Raw genomic sequence first — 20,093 nt, 5'->3', positions numbered from 1 at the left:
ATAATTCTATTTTTAAAAGTTACAAACAGAAGGTAATAAATCAATAAGCTATTACTCAATAGTATGTCATAATGTAATACATTATAACATGTAGCCCAAAGTAGAGTTATTTATGAAGTAAGATGTTCCTTTAATGAATATACATTAGGTACATGTATAGAAATCTGATGTTTACCCTTTAGTAGTAATTTTAAAAAGACATCAAAGATCCCCAGTAATTTATTTTAAAAAACAGTCACCTTCCCTCCCCACCTTACCACACTAATCTCAGTCAGCAGTGGAAGAATGACCTCAGAACTGCTTGTCTCAATTGGCCACTTCAGTTTAATAGTAAAAGACTGGTTGATGATAGCAGTGCAACATAAAGCTTTCCAAAAGAAAGGAGAATGTTTTCTGGACCATTTATTTTTTTCTCTTTGTGTGGTAGTTTTAAATTACTAGTTTTTAAAATCAGTCCTTTTTAATAGAAAAATCTTGACCAAAATCTGTCACAGGATATTGAGACCCATTAAAACAAAGTTTGATGAAAAAAGAAAGAAATGATCAACCTTTACTCTGCATTTAACAAAGACATGTATCCTCAAAAACAAAACAAAATAAGTCTAACAGTTAACATATATACTGTATTTGTTAGCATAAGGTAGAAAAAAAATAAGACTGGTTGTAATTTGCTTAAGTCTTTCATGACATGACTCAAATAGGTAATATATCATAGGAGGTATCTGGATCATGGATCCAGATGGCATGGGTTTAAATCTTGGCTGAACCACTGTCTGGCTGTGTGACTCAGTTCAAGCTGTTTAACCTCTCAGTGCCTTGTGAGAGTCACAAACCTATTCTTTTTTGGCTGTGTGTCCTGGCTCATAACACATACTTATCACGTTCATAATTTCATATCACTGTTCTTTGCTTTGCTTTCACAGGAGTCTCTTTAAATGGATGAGTCTTTTTGAAATTAAGGCACAAAAAAGGCAAAGCCTTAAATGGAAAGTTGTCAGAACTATTTCAAATCTACCATGTATTTGAAGATAGAACATCCAATACAGTTCCCAAAGCCAAGCTTCATCCATGACAAGAAAATACACGACGCAAGAAAAGACTAGAGCCTTATGGGTTTAAGTACCCCCGACCAGTCCCTTCAGATTGGTGTCCTGGAGCAATTCCTCATAGTAAGATCTGAGATTCCTGTGTTTTATAAAGTGGGGAAAATTCTATTGTGAAAACAAATATATTATCAGGCAAACCAATACCAGGAAGAAAAATGGAGAAATCGAGTTGCCTGAAACCACCCATATTGCAAACTCCATGCATATCCTGGGGTGCTTAACCCAGTGTGAGCACAACTGCAAGTGCAGAACTTCCTTTGCTCTAACAAGCTACCCCTTCCCTACAGTGTGTAGAATGATCAAATAGTTATGGCCAGTAGTTGATTCAAAGTAAAACTACAGGATGTAAAAAGAAAAAAATTCAGAAATCATAAATTTGGAAGAATCAAACTTCCCTTAAGTATTTCCTTTCTAGGTAATCACATGTTACAATGACAAATTGGTTTAAAATGCAGTAAGCTTATAAGATTCCTAATGCTCCATATTAGCAATGTTTAAACAAAATGCCAAAGTCCCACTACCTGTAGGGAACAGGGGTAGTTCAGTATGGGGAAGAATGTACTCTAGCCATGATCAGCTCTGCTATTAACTGATTAAGGATATGAATAGTCTCTGATGAATAGTCTCTATGAATAGTCTCTCTGGGGAGAAAAAAAAATTCTGCTGCTTTAAACAATACTCCGAATTAGGAATTTCCGCCAAGATGGAGAAGTAGGTAGATACACATCACTTCCTCACACAACCAAAAGAAGGACAACCACCAATTTAAGAACAAAAAATAACCAGAACTGCCAGAAAATCAAACTGTATGGAAGTCTAACAACCAAGGAGTTAAACAAGAAACACTCATCCAGACTGCTAGGATGGGGAGAGATGGGAAGCCAGGGCAGAGAGGATAGCAAAAACGTGGCGGCTGGCAGACAGGGGTGGCTGAGGTGGCGGCTGGCAGACCAGCGAGTCCCACTTTCACATGCGGACAAGCCAGGAGGAACAACTGGTGAGCGAGGCAAACTGTACAACCCAGGTTCCAGCATGGGGAAATAAAAGCCTCAAAACCTCTAGCTGTAAAAACCTGTGGGGCTTGTGGCAGTGGGAGAAACTCCCAGACTCAGAAGAGAGTTTGTTGGAGAGGCCCGAGTCCTACAACATACACAGGCCCACTCACCCAGAAATTAGCACCTGGAAGGGCACAATCTGCTTGTCGGAAGGGAGAGAAGTGACAGAAACTTGGGTGAGAGCCAAACAAGCTAGCAAGCAACATTGTTTCCTCCCTGACCCCTCTCCCACATACAGCAAAACAAAGCAGAAAAGTGGGTTGCCTCACCCTGGTGAATACTTAAGGCCCTGCCCCTTGTAACATAAAAGGTGCGCCAAAACAAAGAAGTAGGGCCCAGACGAAAAAAATGATAAAATCCAGAAAAAGAACTAAGTGACAAAGAGATAACCAATCTGTCATATGCAGAGTTCAAAACACTGGTAATCAGGATGCTCACAGAAATGGTTGAGTATGGTCACAAAATAAGGAAAGAAATGAAGGCTATAGAAAGTTAAATAAAGGAGAATATTCAGGGAACCAACAGTGAAGGGAAGGAAACAGGGACTCAAATCAATGATTTGGAACACAAGGAAGAAAAAAAAAATCCAAGTGGAACAGAATGAAGAAATAAGAATTCATAAATAAGGAGAGGCTTAGGAACCTCTGGGAAAACTTTAAATGTTCCAACATCCAAATCATAGGGGTACCAGAGAGGAAGAGGAAGAAATCGAAAACTTATTTGAACAAATAATGAAGGAGAACTTCCCCAATCTGGCAAAGGAAATATACATGCAAGTCCAGGATGTTCAGAGTGCAAAAGAGGTTGAATCCAAGAAGAAACACACCAAGAAACACCATAATTGAATTATCCAAGATTAAAGATAAGGGGAGAATTTTAAAAACAGCAAAAGAAAATAAGAAACTTACCTACAAAGGAGTTCCCTGATGACTATCAGCTGATTTCTCAAGAGAAACCTTACAGGCAAGAAGGGGCTGGAAAGAAGTATTCAAAGTCATGAAGGGCAAGAACCTACAACCAAGATTACTCTATGCAGCAAAGCTATCACTTAGAGTGGAAGGGAAGATAAAGTACTTCCTAGACAAGGTCAAGTTAAAGGAGCTCATCATCAACAAGCCCTTATTACATGAAATGTTAAAGGGACTTATCTAAGAAAAAGAGGATCAATAATATGAACAGTGAAATGACAACAAGCTCAGAACTATCAACAATTGAACCTAAAAAAAAAAAAAAGAAAAACTAAGCAAACAATTAGAACAGGTAAAGATTTACAGAAATAGAGATCACATAGAGGGTTATTAGCGGGGAGGGGGAAAGGGGAATGGGGAGAAAGGTGCAGGGAATAAGAGGCATAAATGGTAGAGACAAAACAGACAGGGGGAGGTTAAGAATAGTATGGGAACTGGAGAAGCTGAAGAACTTATATGTACAACCCATGGACATGAACTGGGGATGGGGAAGGAATGCTGAAGGGAGGGAGGTATAATGCAGAGGAGAATAAAGGGGAGAAAAAAAATGGGACAACTGTAATAGCATAATGAATAAAATATACTTAAAAATACTTGGAATTAGAAACTTAGCTAATGGTCTCATTTCAAGTCAAGTGCAAATGTTGAAAATATTTGTACTGGTTTGTCATAAATTGTTTGAAGTGAGTGGGGCAGCAGGTAAGTACCTCTTTTTGTTGGAAAGTTTCCTCTCCAACAGTCAGTCTTATCTTCTCAGGTTTTAGCTTTCCTGAGTAAACACGACTCGGTATAAGAGGAAATGAGTGAGGGAATCTCTTGTAAAACATCTTTCCACTAAATCTCACACCATAAACTAGTCTTTCCTGTTATGCATTTTGTGATAGGGAAAAAAGATACATTTGAGATATTCAAAGTAAGAAGTAGGGAAAAAGGAATCTGATCAGCCAAGAACCCAGCCCCTAAATGTGCACTATGCTAGGTTGAAAGGCTGCACACCAAGTCCCTAGTTCTTGGTCCAATCCACCCATTGGCAGTATATCTGGAAGTATATCCCTCTGCAACTATTTGTTTAATTTCACTTCCAAAACTATTTTCTTAGGGGAAAAATGAAGAAAATCCTTTTACTGGAGATAATCTTAGATATCACAAAGTTCGACTTAGGAACCACTATATGGCTATATATAGTTGGCATTAGGGTCTCTAGAGTTGAATGGGTATTTCCCCCTATAAATGACATTTAATCAGCCTTCTCATGCTGACAGTGATTTGGTCATTTTACAAATATTTCTCCAACTGTACTGGAGAATGATTGGGAACACTGACAGCCTATGTAAAACAGCACTGATGGAAATAGATTTCCCTCTGAAGATAACTACAATACCAAATTTAAGATCACTAATCATATATAACTGACAAATTTATACAACCACATAATTTTCCTTGACTGAAAATGAGAACAAGAAGCATGCAAATTGTCATCAGTTCTACCCAGGTCACTCTGAAAACTGCATTCACTCCTGGAACTAGGATGTAAAGTGGTCCATACACCATGCTGCACAGGGCAGGCTCTCCATGAACCTCTAGGGAGTGACTGAGCTAAAGCACAGTGATGGCAACACAGGAAACCATTATCCATCAATTACATAAAATATCACTCCTAGGAAACTGTTTCAGTTTCAGCGAGAGTCAGAGCATCCTACTGAGGAAAACAAAGCTGTGGATATAAGCAGGCCTGAGATAAAATCCTAATTTGACTACTTACCCACCAATTAACTGTGTGCAAGGTATTTGAGATTCATGGCCACATGTAAACTGTGAATAAAAATACCTCACTTGTAGGGTTCATATGAGAAGCTAATAAAAGAACAAACAAACAATTTGTAAAACACCCATAATAGGGATTTAATAGGCAATTATTTCAGAAATAAAAATCTTAATATAATTTACACATCTTATAAAATTAACAATAATAGGGCATTTCTTCATGCAAAAAATACTATATTCCAGGCAAGGTGAAGTAATGTGAAGCAGCACAAGCCAGATGAGTCCCAGCTTTGAGAGACTCACATGAAACTGGGAAGCAGTGCCTCTGCTCTCAGTAGTAAGTGGTGGAAAGCGACACCTATTACTGTTTTAACATGTTTACATAGTTTTTATTGCTACCCTGACCACTATCTTCTGCTACAGGTAAATTTAAAAGTATTATTATAATCACTATTATTTGAAATTTATTTAAAATTAAATGCAGAAGTAGAATACCTTTAGAGAGAAAAACAAATTTGTTTGGGAAAACAGTTCTAATTATTACACAGAAAATATATCTTGCCTTCTGCTACATGAGTGATGAATTATCCAATTTAAACAAGAAATGTAGGCTCCCTTTAAGGTCTTTCTTAAGTGAATTCTTTCTAGAAGTACTTTGTAATTAAATTTATGGCACAAGAATTTACTGTGACTGCAGTCAAATTCCTAAGAGACAGGATTATAAAAAGGTTTTAGTTTTGTATAGGGTATTGCCTAATAACTTAGGAAATACACCCATTTAGAACTGGCTTGCTATTATTACCATAGTGAACTTCACTACCTATTTGAAGGGATGTTCTCATTTTAGTGCAGCGGTTCTCAAATGAGGATGATTTTACTCTCCAAGAGATATTTAACAATGAATGGAGATATTTTTGGTTGTCATAACTGGGGATCCAGTGGACTGAGAACAGGGATGCTACTAAACACCCTACAATATACAGGACAAAGAATTACCCCACAAAAAAGAATTAGCCATCTCAAAATGTTAATAGTGCTGAGGGTGAGGAACTCTGTTATACTGTGTGTGGAATCATTACTTATGGGAAGAAGTGTCCATTGGGAAGTGGAGGAAGGGAGTAGGAAAACTTACTGGGTACTGTACATGCTACTTTGGTTCAAACTCATAACCCTATGAGACACATGTGATTATCCTCTTGTTTAAGAAAACTGAAATTCAGAAAGCTTAAATAACTTGTGCCAAAGCCAGTGGAGCTGAACAAGGCTGTCAGACCCCATAATTTGAGCTTCTTCATTTGTATCCATCATGGCAGAGCAACAGAGAATTTCACCTAGAATTCTTAAATTATCACTGAGTTTCTATCACAACTTAAAAATTACAACTGAAAGCTAACCCTGGTTTCTCTGCTCATACACAATGTGATCCTGACCTCGGATTTGCTCATTTGGAGACAAAGAGGTAATTCTACTGGATGCAGGAAAATGACATTTGTCTACTGGGCTCCTTTTTGGCCATGTATTAATACCAATAGTAAATCCATCCTCCATCCCCACTACACAAAGCTGAGAAAAAATGTTAAGGTCCTGAAAAATCCTCCTTATAGATATGCACTTACTAAGACAGACATCTTAGTCTGCAGTTTCATCAACATCTTCTCTCAGTTAGCCAACACTTAGAGCACCCTCTAAAGGCAAGGCATTGTGCTAGGAGCTGCTGTAGATATGTACACTGTAAAACTACATTGGGATTATTTTCTAAAACTAGTGTTGTCCATTTATTAAGCTCTTACCAAGTGCCAGGCACTGTGCTAAAGCACTTTAAACATCATTTATTCTAGTTTACAGTGGATTTAGGGGAGAGAGGAAAATCTGTTTTCAGGTAGATTTAATTTTTCCCTATTATCAAGCAGTCTATAATACTATAAAGTTTTCTTATCTCATTTTCAAAGACTTGGTTAGTCTAGTATAATACACTAGATAAGTTCTTGAAAACAGTTTGTCTTGCATCATTGTACTCCTAAAATATAACATGGTGCCTGGCACATTGTAAATAGTTGATTAATATTATAAATATTTGTTGAATGGATGGACAGGTCAATAAGTAAATGAATAACTGTCACTCACAAAAATCTCGTGGAAGTCAGAACAATCGAGGTCCTTAGACTCCTCTAACCTGTGACAGTTCCTTAGTGTTACCCTGTCTTGCATGAGACTTTTGAAAGGTACTTACTGGTCAGGTATTCTGTGAAGTGCTCCTTTTGAGTTTGTCTCATGATTACACCAAAGTTATAGTTTTGGTGAAGAATACCACAGAGGTAATAATATGCTGTATTTGAATGTAATACTATGCATTATATTGGGGAATACATGATCTCAACATGACTCATTCTTACTGGTGATGTTAACCTTAATCACCCATTTAAGATACTTTCATTCAGGTTTCTCCACTGCAAGTTACTACTTTACCCTTTCTATATCCATTAGAAGTGAGTCAGTCACTCCAGTACATACTTAGAGGAAAGAGAATTGAACTTTTTTCTCTTTTAATGTTTGTTCTTGGAAATACCATTTAAACTTATTTAAATCATTTAGATAAACTATGAGGAAGGCATTTTTAATTCAAGAAATGATACTCCATTACTAGAAGTGATTATAAAATATTAAAATCCAAATTCAATATAACACATCACTCAATAACAGAATATTTTGGTAATGCCAGTATCCCAAAAATCATCTCTTTAAATAGGGCCTTCCTATTGTCCCTACCTTAAAAAAACTCCAGATAAAAACAGGGTTCTACCTACAACTGAGATCTCCTGTTTCCATTTAAGAATGCTTTTCTTTCACTCATTGCTCTGCATGGAGGCATGACAAAGCTCAAAAACTGTGCGAGATGAACAAGCAGTTAGATACACTTTACTAAGATTGTGAAGTAAAGCCTGCAAATATTTTCATTAAAAACTGCCTGACCCTGGCTGATGTGGTTTACTTTGTTGGAGTGGTCCCATAAACAGAAAGGATGCAGGTTCAATTCCCTGTGAGGGCATGATTAGGTTGCCAGTTAGGTCCCTGGTTGGGGCATGTATGAGCAGTCCTGGTCTGGGCATGCAGGACAAGCAACCAGTAGATGTTTCTCCCCCACCCCTTCTTCCCTTCCCCTTTCTAAATCAATAAGCATGTCCTCTGCTGAGGATAAAAGAAAAATTGTCAGATGTAGTTCTAGTGGATATATCAGCATTTTCTTTTTAAAATTCATTAAAAAAATTTCATTTACACTTTATACTCAATATTATTCTGTATTAGTTTCATATGAACACCAAAGTGGTTGGAAAATCATGTACTTTATAGAGTGGTACCCTGATGCCTCAGGTACCCCCCTCACCCCATACATAGTTATAATGATGGTATTTTTATTCCCTGTACTGTGACCTGCATCTCTGACTGTTTTGTAACCACCAATTTATATTGCTAATCCCTTCATCTTTTTAACCCAGTTCCCCAGCATCCCCCACCCCTGACAACTGTCAGTCTCTCCTCTGTATCTATGAGGTTGTTTCTATTTTGTTCATTAGATTCCACATATAAGTAGTATCATAATGGTATTTTTCTTTGACTGATTTCAATTAGAATAATACCCTATAGATCCATCAATGATGTTGCAAAAGGTAAGATTTCATCTCTTTTGTGGCCAAGTAATATTCCAATGTGTACATACTGTTTTTATATCCACTCGTCTATTGATGGACACTGGGCCGCTTCCATATCTTGGCTATTGTGAACACTGGAACACTGGAGTGTTTATGTTCCTTTAAATTAGTATTTCAGATTTCTTAGGATATAATCCCACAAGTGAAATTGCTGGGTCATAAGGAAGTTCATTTTTAATTTTTTGAGGAATCTTCATACTATTTTCCATGGTGGTTACACAATCTGCATCCCACCAATAGTTCATGAGCGTTCCCTTTTCTCCACATACTTGCCAACACTTGTTTATTGATTTATTGAATGTAGCCATTCTGACAGGTGTAAGATGTTGTGTTTTTGATTTGTGTTTCTACGATAATTTGTGATGCTGAGAAATGTTCTATATCTATTGGCCATCTATATGCCTTCATTAGAGAAGTGTCTATTCAGGTCTTCTGTCCAGTTTTCAATTGGGTTGTCTGCTTTTCTGGTGTTAAGTTGTATGAGTTCTTTATAAATTTTGGAAATAACCCCTTATCAAAGGTATCAATACTTTTTAATAATACATTTTATTGATTATGCTATTACAGTTGTCCCATTTTTCTCTCTCCTTTGTTCCAGTCCACCCTGTACCCTCCCTCCCACCATCATTCCCCACCTTAGTTCACATCCATGGGTCATATGTAAGTTCTTTGGCTTCTCCATTTCCCACACTATTCTTAACCTCCCTCTGTCTATTTTGAACCTACCATTTATGCTCCTTATTCCCTGTACCTTTTCCCCTATTCTTCCCCTACTACTTCCCCACCAATAACCCTCCATGAGATCTCTATTTCTGTGAATATGTTCCTGTTCTAGTTGTTTGCTTAGTTCGTTTTTGTTTTTGCTTTTTTTTAGGTTCGGTTGTTGATAGTTGTGAGTTTGTTGTCATTTTACTGTTCGTATTTTTTATCTTCTCTTTCTTATATAAATACCTTTAACATTTCATATAATAAGGGCTGGGCGATAATGAACTCCTTTAACTTGACCTTATCTGGGAAGACTTTATCTGTCCTTTCATTCTAAACAAAAGTTTTGCTGGATACAATAATCTTGGATATAGGTCCCTTGCCTTTCAGGACTTCAAATACTTCTTTCCAGCCCCTTTTTGCCTACAAGGTTTCTTTTGAGAAATGAGCTGATAGTCTTATGAGAACTCCTTTGTAGATAACTGTCTCCTTTTCTCTTGTTGCTTTTAAGATCCTCTCCTTATCTTTAATCTTGGATAATGTAAGTATAATGTGCCTGCGTGTGTGCTTCTTTGGGACTCTGAGCTTCTTGGACTTCCTGGAAGTCTATTTCCTTTGCCAGTTTAGGGAAGTTTTCCTTCAGTATGTTTCCAAATAAGTTTTCAATTTCTTGCTCTCCCTCTTTCCTTCTGGCACCTCTATGATTTGGATGTGGGAACATTTAAAGTTGTTCTGGAGGTTACTAAGCTTCTCATTTTTTTGAATTCTTGTGTCTTCATTCTGTTCTGGTTGACTGTTTATTACTTCTGTTCCAAACTGTTGGTTTGAGTCCCAGTTTCCTTCCCTTTAATGTTGGATCCCTGTATATATTCCTTTATTTCACCCTTTGCATAGCCTTCACTTTTTCCTCAATTTTGTGAGCATACTCAATCATTTCTGTGCACATCCTGATTACCAGTGTTTTTGAACTCTGCACCTGACAGTCTGGCTATCTCTTAGTTGCTTACATGTATTTTTTCTGTAGCTTTGACCTGTTAACTTCATTTGGGCCATATTTTTTTGTCTCGGAGTGCCTGTTACGTAGTAAAGGGTGGAGCCTTAGGTACATGACAGGGTGGGGCAACCCAGGTTGCTGCATTGTGGCGCTGTATGGTGGGGAGGAGTCTGACAGGGAAGAATGCCACTTGCCCAGCTCTCTGCTGGCTTTCAGTCACTTTCTCTGCTACCCACAAGCAAATTGGGTCCTTCTGGTGCTGATTTCTGGGTGGGTGGTTCTGTATATGTTCTGGGACCCTGTGGGTCTCTCCAACGAACTGTCCTGTGAGGCTGAGAGTGCCTCATGCTGCCTCAACCCCCACAGGTTTTTTCAGTCAGAGGTTTGAGGCTTTATTTCCCTGCATTGGAATCTGCATTTCCCTGGGTCTTGCTCCCCAGTTGTTCCTCCCAGTTTATCCACACGCAGATGTGGGACTGCCAACTCCAACAGCTGCCACCTTGCCACAAGTCCACTCCACCACAGCTGCCTTTCTCTGTCCCTCCTGCCGGTCTGGGTGAATGTTTCTTAACTCCTTGGTTGTTGGACTTCCATACAGTTTGATTTTTCTGACAGTTCTGGATATTTTTTGTTTCTAAATTTGTTGTTGTCCTTCTTTTGGTTGTGTGAGGAGGCAAACTGTATCTACCTATGCCTCCATCTTGGCCGGCAGTCTCATTCTTCTTTTATTCAGTAGGTTGTCTTTGTTCTGTAAACAGTTTATTCTGCCATACAAAAGCTTTTTGGTTTCATGTAAGCCCATTTGTTTATTTTTTCTTTGGTTTTCCTTGCCCAAGGAGATACAACAGAAAAAATATGCTAAGAGAAATGTCTCTAATTTTACCGCATATGTTTTATTCTAGGAGAATGATGGTTCAAAATGCTACATTTAAGTCTTTTAATCCATTTTGTGTTTTTTAAAATTTTCATTTATTGACCACAGCGAGGGGAAGGGTGAGAGGAAAGGAGAGTCAGGGAGAAGGAGGGAGGAAGGAGAAGGGGGGATTTGTGGTTACAATTATTTATATATTCATAGGTTCATTCTTGTATGTGCCCTGACTAGGGATCAAACTCACAATTTTGGCATATCGGGATGATACTCTAACCAACTGAGCTACCCGGCCTGCATGAGTTTATGCTTACATATGGTGTAAGAATGTGGTCTAGCTTCATACTTTTGCATGTATGTGTCCGATTCTCCCAACAACTGAATAGACCATCTTTTCCCCACTATATGTTCTTGGCTTATTCAACAAATATTAAATGACCATATAGTTATCAGTTTATTCCTGGGCTCTCCATTCTGTTCCATTGATCTATATGTCTGTTTTTATGCAAGTGCCATGCTGCATTGATTACTATAGCCTTGTAGTATAGTTTGGTATCAGGCAGTGTGATACCTCCAACTTTGTTCTTCTTTCCGAAGATTGCTGAGGCTATTTGGGGTCTTTCATGGTTACATATAAATTTTTGTATTACTTATTCTAGTTGAATAAAAAACGCCATTGGTATTTTTATAGGAATTGCACTGAACCTATAGATTCCTCTAGGTAGTATGGACATATTAATAATGCTAATTCCTATTCATGAGAATAGTACATATTTCCACTTGTATCTTTTTCAATATGTCTCTTCAGTATCTTACAATTTTCCAAATATAGGTCTTTTACCTCTGTGGTAAAATTTATTGCTAGGTACTTCATTTACTTACTTACTTATTTCTATTGTTGTTCAAGTACAGTTGTCTGCATTTTCTCCCCAGCACTCCCCCCCACCCCAGCCATTCCCACTTCCCTCCCCTGATCCCACCCCCCCTTGGTTTTGTCCGTGTGTCCTTTATAGTTGTTCCTGAAAACCCTGAGTCCTTTTCCCCTCACAATCCCCTCTGGTTACTGGTTAATTTATTACTCTGATACTGTTATAAATGAGATCATTTGTTGTGCATCTCCACCCCTCTTACCAGTCTCAATGTAGCTTCTTTAATTCCATAGTTGTAGGAATTCCATTCAAACAAGTAGGAACTGTTTGATACCAGACAGTTCTGAATGATGGTTGTTTTACAGTTTAGTTGTAATTTTGATGTGGTTGTGGTTAAGTTCACTTTTAAATCACATAATGGGATTCAAAGTCATCTTAAGTAAGGAGCCAATGTAGGCAATAATCTAGATTGGTGTTATTTTACTCAAAGCAGAGTTGCAGATGAGCCATGAATATCTGAGCTGGGTGAGCTTGTCTACAGACAAACATCCCAAAGACTGATAGGAAACAAGTCTTATACTATACTTGCCTTTGTAGTCAAAGTGAAGAATGTCCTGGCTATCTGATCCAAAATATCAGGAAGTTCTACAGCAAAAATTGAATCCCACTTTGAAGGGATCTTGAGTACAGAGAACCCACCTATAAATCTTCATTCATTGCTAGCCTTCCAGAGAAAAGATAATCGATGGGAGACTGAAGGAAGGATGGTATTTTAATGATAAGACAAAAGCCACAGCAAAGGTATAAAGTGGAAATAATGCAATCACTATTTACCACCAAGACTGCAGCACAGAGTTGTTTCTCAAATGGAAAGCAATCCAGATAAGTTTTTGAGCTTCCTTTCTGGAAAATAGTTTATTGCTGAATATAACTGAAAATGCAGATTCTTCCTTAGAAGTCTGGGATAACTTTTTCTCTAATATCATTCAACCAGAAGGAGAGGTCTATTCTGGCCTGAACAGAGGGTTTTAATTGTAAATGTAATTAAAATAGCCATCTCCCTCAGGACCTCAGGGAGCTTAAGCTGGACAACAGCGCATTAACAGACTACTTGATGGTGTTGATAACATCTTCTGGAACACTATCAGAGAAGGCCAGATAGGCTATTTATAATCCTGAAGTAAAGAGGAGTGAGGGGTGGGCAGGATGACAAGCATGAGTCATGCTTTATTCCCTTTCTACTGAAGACTCTTACAAAGCCTTCCCTCTGACTAAGCACAAGTAGCCTGGCACCTGACAGGATCCAAATATAGGACCCAGGAGCTTAGGAGGTAACTGTGCTTAGCAATATTATTAATTCCAAAATGGCAAACAAATGGACAATATAGGAAAAATAAGTTAAGAGAGGGAATAGTGATCATGATAAGAAAAATATCTGAAAAAACAGAACCTGACTTTCTCTGTTGAGTTCTCCTGTATTGCTGCTCTGGAATCCCTTTTAAGGCCTTTGCCATAAATATCTATTTCAATAAAAGTATCTTACATTTGAATAGAATATATAAGAAAAATAATACCATATCAAATATTAGGAGACCAAATTAGATTCTAATTCCACTCATGTCACAAATCTGCTCTTATCAAGGACACTTCAACCTCTCTGGGCCTCATAGAAAAACACTGGTAGGGATAAAGAAGGGGTTTACAAAGTATGAAGACAGTTTCCTCTAGAGGCAGATTGCTAGGGTTCCTTTAAATATGCTTTGGAAGTCTTACCTCCTTCCTTGCTAGTCCCGCCCTGCCTCAACTGTGCTTACTCAGAGATCGGAGACTGCTCTGTCAAGGCTCTACAGAAGCAGGTCTTTAGGTCTTTTTACACAGTGCCTTTCTCTTCCCATGCCTCAGCCTCTAATAATTTCCTTTTTCTTCTTTAATCTACTTGCCATCATCTTCATTATCAATAGCAGCCCCACCCACAACCTCAGGGTGGGGTCTCTGCCAGTCTTCACCCCCATTCCCTCCTGCTGTTGGTGACTGCCTTTTCTGCTCAGATCTCACTCCAACTCTCACTTGCCATTCCCATCCAAAAGCCACCCCCTTAACAGAAAAAGATTCCCACTGCATAGGAAAGCAGTTCAGAAGTACAGGAAAAGAGAAAAAAATTGCTGTTCCTACTGGTAGCATTTTCGTTGCCGTGAATGTTTCTGGGACATAGTAGGAGCTAAAAATGTATCCCAATGAGTAAAATAGTGTTCTCTAATCAAAACTCTCAAAGCTGTTTCCCAGAGTGAAGTTACTGTATACATGGTAGTTCTGTATTTCGTATAAACATGACAGGTAAAAAGCTTTCTGTAGGCTGACCTGGGAACCCTACTTTCACTAGACCTTGTTTCTATGGGAAAATTCTGTCTGAGTCGCAATCAACTTACTAATGACATTTGACAACTAAGTACCTTTCCTTCCTCAGGAATGGTTGGTAAAACCAGGAAATTTAAAAATCTGTTAGGCAAAAGAAGAAATTAAAAAGCAGCGATCTCTGGATTGTACATAATTCTATGTACATGTATTATCATATAAAGATATGCATATGAATAACACATATATACAAACATGTAAGGAGTAGGTTGGTAAAAGTAAATTACTAACTTGCTCTCCTCTCTCTCTCTCTCTCTCTCTCTCTCACACACACACACACACCCCACTTGTATCTTCTTTAAGAGCATGAGGTTGACCTCCCTAGACCAGTCCCAAAAGTAGACATTTCCTGTGAGAAAGGGGTTTCAGTCATAGTAAGAATAAACACAGAGGAAGTAAAGATCACATGGTAACACCAGAGGATCAAGAAAAAACAAAAATTTGGAGAAGAACGTAAGACACATAGAAAAGTTAAATATGGACAGGGTATTTACCCAAAATACTCATTTCTAAACAGAATCCTCTTTAGCAAATGAATGCATGGCAGGTCCCACTGGTTGCCTGAAAGTCTTAGAGTAGATAACAGATACCCTCTTTTAGAGAAGATACCCAGTGGTGCTCTGAGAAGGAAGAACACATAGAGGCGGAATCAGGAAGGTATATGTAGGGGCAAGCAAGTGAAGACCTAAGGGGAGAAGCCAGAAAAACCATGGCTGAAGCTTCTGAAACTGCTGAGCTGAAGTGCTCAGGTTTGGTAGGTTGAGTCACAGGTGCCATGGGTCCTGAAATAAGAGGATGAAAAGAAGAACAGAAATGATGGGAGTCTGTCAGGGCATTCCATGTATTAGCCATCAATAATCAACAGGTACCAAGTACCTGGCACTGTATCTGGCTCTTCAATACAATCTTTGACATTAAAATTTAAAGGGAAGGTGACTCAAAAACGGGGAGAGGAGGGCAAAAGGTGTGGGGGAGAACGGTACCTTTATGTTTTTCTCCAAGTTGACTCACCTCATAGAAAAGTCCTTCTGGGAACTGCTGGAAGCACTGAGCACACACAAAACACTGCTCATGGTACAACTCGCCATTACTGTTTACGATCTTCTCAGCGGGAGCAAAACCCCCCTTGCAGCGCTCACAGATAGCATTGGCAAGGGCATTGGCCATGTTACTGTAACAAACAAAGGAAGGGACAGATTAACCTCTTCTTAGACTTAGGACTGAAAAACAGAGTGGACTAAAGAGCACACATTCTGCCTGTTTACAAAAATCATCTTTTATCTAAAAAGCCCAATTTTTTGCTTGTATCTTAAGTTCTCAAGTAAAACTGTTCCTATCTTTGCCATAGCATGTTAAGTCCTCAAAGCTCCTTCTGCTTGGAACCTGTTTTCTTTAACATTTTGACATGCCTCTTGATAAATATACCACAGGTGAATGCCTATGGATACAGATGAAAGTCAAGAGTTGTCCCCATGGAGCTTTGAGTTTATAGCTTTATAAGTAGCTTAATTAAAATGTCAGAAAATCAACATTTCAAAGCCAATTTCTCTCCCTTCTGGGAACAGAATTTAAACCTCATGTCAAGTAAATACCACGTCAATGCACAGATTATCCCTTTGATTAGACCCTGTTGAAAGCAATTGCTCAGGTAACTCTTAAAATGAGTCAAAATTCCTTAGTCCTATAATCTAATTGGTAAAACAAATATTAAGCACTGATATTACAAAATATATCTTAAAATCACAGAATATGCATTATAAAGATCACCTTACAGATGATGAAACATGTTTGGAGAAGAGAGGTGGCGTGGCTAGCCCAACCCCACAAAGCTCATTAGTTAATGGAAGATAATAGGATTAGAATTCAGGTACCCTGCTCATAAAATCACAATCATATTACAACATCAACTTCAAATACTTGAGAGGACATGATAAGGACATCATCACACTTTACAGATAAGGAAAGTAAAACCAGGCAGTCAGTAACCACTGATGATGAGCCCAATGCCAATCATTACCCAACACTTGGAAGCAGACAGGAGGCATTCAAAAAATGATCCCATGCTCCACCTAACTACTGCAGTTTACAAGAAAAGCATATAATAAGGCATACAAGGAGATATAATTAGTTATCCTCTAATGACTGCCCCCCAATGAATTTCACATGAAGAACTGTTTTATTCCTGAAAGGCCTCCAAGTGAAGAAGGTCCTGTAAGCAGAAGTCATTAGCCAAGCCACCTGTTATAATCTGACAAGTTTATTTTCAGATGCCCACTCAGAGTGCAAGCTGTACCTGTGTGTCTGGTCCCCAGGTGCAGCTTCTGACCATCCTGTAAAGTTACTGCCAATGTTTTCTTGAATCTTCACAAACACTCTGAGGCAGGTAGGAAGGAGAGTCTCCACTTTACATATTAATTGCCTTGACTCATAACAGTTTCTTAGTTTTTCTATTGCTTTAGCCAGTCTTCACAGATACCTTATTTTACCTCAACCCCCCCACCCCACTACACCAAAGGGCAACTCTGCCTATTTCCCCCAAGTGTTTCAAAGAATAGTATTACTATTTTGTAGCTTTGCCATTAACTTACTCAGTAATATGTTTATACCTCCATACCAATCACACTTAATTTTACTTAATAGGTTTAAATATAAAATAAAAACATTACCCCCCAAAAAAGGAAAAAGGGAAGAAGGTAGGCAGCCTAACAAACCTTGCCTAAATCTCACACTAAAACAAATTTTCTACTTTCTCATTTCAGAATTACCGAGTTAAGAAGAAAAACCTATAAAACTCCCTTCTTCACTTGGCTTTGCCATTAGCTAATTGAACTGTGGAAGTTTTAGCAAAGCTCTGGAAAAGTTTGGATTCCTCCTTTCTCCTGACCAAGATCCTCAGGTGTACCTTGATAAAGTATTTTAAGTGCACACCTGCCCTGATAAGTTTTAGTACTGTTTTGAGGATGAAATAAGAAAAAGTATATAAAACCACTTTGAAAACCAGAAGATGCTACTCAAATAAGAAGCATTATTATTAATTTAAAAACCTCTCAAGAGTCACCAAATCCTCAGTGACTTTAATGGAACTCCAAAAAAGCTAGAAATAAGGCCATCTTGGAATGGCCTGACTCATTATTACCTAGATAAGTGGTTTTCAAAATTTAGGGGCCACTGTGACCCTTTCAGAGGTTCAAAAGGCCCTCCCTTTTCTAACCACATCTCTATGTAAGGCCATATTTTTTTTCACAAACTTTATTGAAAGCAACATATTACAATAGGATAAATGCAGAAGTAATTATGAGAAACTGAGAAGCTTCTCTTTATTGAGATATGTTAATGAGATTTGTAAAAATGTAACATTAATGCTACACTTCCCACCAAGAGTTTGTTGTTTTAGAAACACTTATTTTTCATCAAAAATTAATATTAAGATTGTCAACTGAAAAAAAACCACAACAGCCAACACAATAAAAGCCATCTGGCGTACATGAATCAAAATTATTCCTATTGTTTTTTGTCAAAAAGGCAAAAAATATAATAGAAAACAGGTAGACATATTATAAAAAGAAGCATATTGTTTTATTTCTACCACAGGAAGAAGAAACTAGTTTTTTAGAGATAATGTAGTATGTATTTTTGAAGTATTCCTTTTCATAATAAGCAGAAAAAAAAAGAAACAGAATATTGGAGGAAACTTTCAGGAAAAAAGTATCAATAATCTTACTGTTTTTGATCCTCTGGCACTATGTTTTTTTTGTTTTGTTTTACTTTGAATGGATTTTTAAAAAAGATTTTATTTACTTATTTTTAGAGAGAGGGGAAGAAAGGAAGAGAAATATCAATGTGTGGATCCTCTCATACACCCCTCCTACTGGGGGCCTGGCCTGCAACCGAGGCATGTGCCCTGACTGGGAATTGAACAGGTGACCCTTTGGTTCAAGGCCGGCAATCAACCCACTGAGCCACACCAGCCAGGGCTAATGGACTGTTTTTTAGAGCAGTTTTAGATTTACAGAAAAACTGAGTGGAAGAAATACGGATTCCCCATATGCCCTCTGCTCCACACGTGCACAGCTTCCCCATTACCAATATCCCCACCCAAGTGATACATTTGTTACAGTGGATGAAACTACATTAACATATGTATTATTTTACAGTTGACTTTTATATTTAAGAATCATGATAAGTTACTTTTTAAAATTCATGAATGATAGTTAAGCTGTCATCTGTTTAGTTATAATAAATTAACTAATTTCAGAGAAAAGAAATTCCACTAGATTTTTCAACAAAAGTGTTGATGGCGATGATTTATGTACACTGGGGAATATCTCTAGATAATATTTTTATGCAGGATACATGTACATGCCTTTAGGGTAGAATCTTTTTAATAGCCCAGTCATACTCGTTTTAGCTGATCTACTTCCAAAATTCATGCACACAACAGAACACCTGGCATCATCAAGCTTTCCATTATGTAAGTGCCCCATTTATCAAAGTATGTGAAACAAATTTTCTGGCATTAAAACACAAAAAATACATAAATTCAGAAAGCATCTTGGGAGTTCACCAAGCATTTTAGTTACAATGCAAATATAATTGCCAAATTAGTCTTAAAAGAGCTCTTTATGAGTTGTGAAAATAAATGACATCTGTTGCAATATCACACAGAATGAATTCATGGAAACAGAGAATCAGGTCAGTTAAATTCTCTTTAACGTTCAGTTGACAAATTTGGGATTTGCAATAATTCCAAGTGTACAATGTTGTATAAGGTCAACAATCTTACACGAGTTGGTCTAAATAATGCTCTGCACTATTTTGTTTTTTTTTTGAAACTGTTTGCTAAAGCCCAGTAATAATATGAATCAGACGAACTTTGAGGGCTAACTGTATGATATATGTATTTGCTACACAACATCTTTTTTTATTCATTCAATCCCCTGGAGACAGTATTAAGAAACCCAGTTGGTATAACTTTAAACTGCTGACTGTTAAACATCACAAAAATCTGTATTTTTATCAGTATCCTGTAATTCATTTTTTTGGCTTCTTCCAATCTGCCCCTTACCTGTGGACACTTTTGAGTATAAAAATTTATTATAATCATAATAATGAAAATTCTAAACCACCTTCTTGGACTGTACAGTTAAGTTATACTATTATCAGGAACCTGTTAAAGACAGATGTTACTATTCTTACTGTAAAGGTAGCACTTTCCTTCACATCTGCATTTCATCCAGCACGAGTTTCCATGACTAGACAACTGACCTGCCTGCTGGAACCTGTTGCACCACCCTGAAGGCCCCTGCTCAAAGCCCAAGAAATAGCACCGTCAATGGCTATCACATTGAAAACCCAGAAAGGTTAGATCTGGGAGAGGAGAACTGTAGGAAAGGGGACACTCACAATTTCGCATAAAAGTCACAGAACTCCTTATAGACTTTGACGTCACTGTGCCGGCGCTGCAGTTTGGACACAGCCCTCTCATCTTCATTGCCATCAGCCTGGTAGACACTGCTCAGTGCTGTCTGGGACACTTCTTCATTCTTTGGGATAACAGAGGGATGGTGTGCCCTACTCGAGAATGCCATCATTGATGCTTTTGAGCTTGAAGCCCAGGGCAGAGAGCAGCAGGACAGGAGACCAGA

The 20,093-nt window shown here is 38.0% G+C and overlaps 1 protein-coding gene across 7 annotated transcripts in view; it reads right to left on the bottom strand.

The window, feature by feature from the left end:
- LIMS1 (LIM zinc finger domain containing 1) overlaps nucleotides 1–20,093 on the bottom strand; it is a 183,964-nt gene that overhangs the window by 26,304 nt on the left and 137,567 nt on the right. For 4 of the 7 annotated variants that reach the window (XM_045835209.1, XM_045835210.1, XM_045835207.1 and 1 more), the window contains exon 2: nucleotides 15,460–15,619. In XM_045835209.1, the coding sequence (XP_045691165.1) occupies nucleotides 15,460–15,619 (160 nt within the window). Of the gene's footprint in view, nucleotides 1–15,459; nucleotides 15,620–19,851; nucleotides 20,072–20,093 lie in introns of those variants that run through there. The other 3 variants (XM_045835204.1, XM_045835203.1, XM_045835205.1) reach the window with 2 other exon arrangements.

The sequence above is a fragment of the Phyllostomus hastatus genome, unplaced genomic scaffold, assembly GCF_019186645.2.
Source record: "Phyllostomus hastatus isolate PE091 unplaced genomic scaffold, TTU_PhHast_1.1 phas_contig_2, whole genome shotgun sequence".
NCBI classification, from domain to species: Eukaryota; Metazoa; Chordata; class Mammalia; order Chiroptera; family Phyllostomidae; genus Phyllostomus; species Phyllostomus hastatus.
Note: the sequence above shows the minus strand (reverse complement) of the source record. Positions and strands in the feature narration are given on the sequence as shown.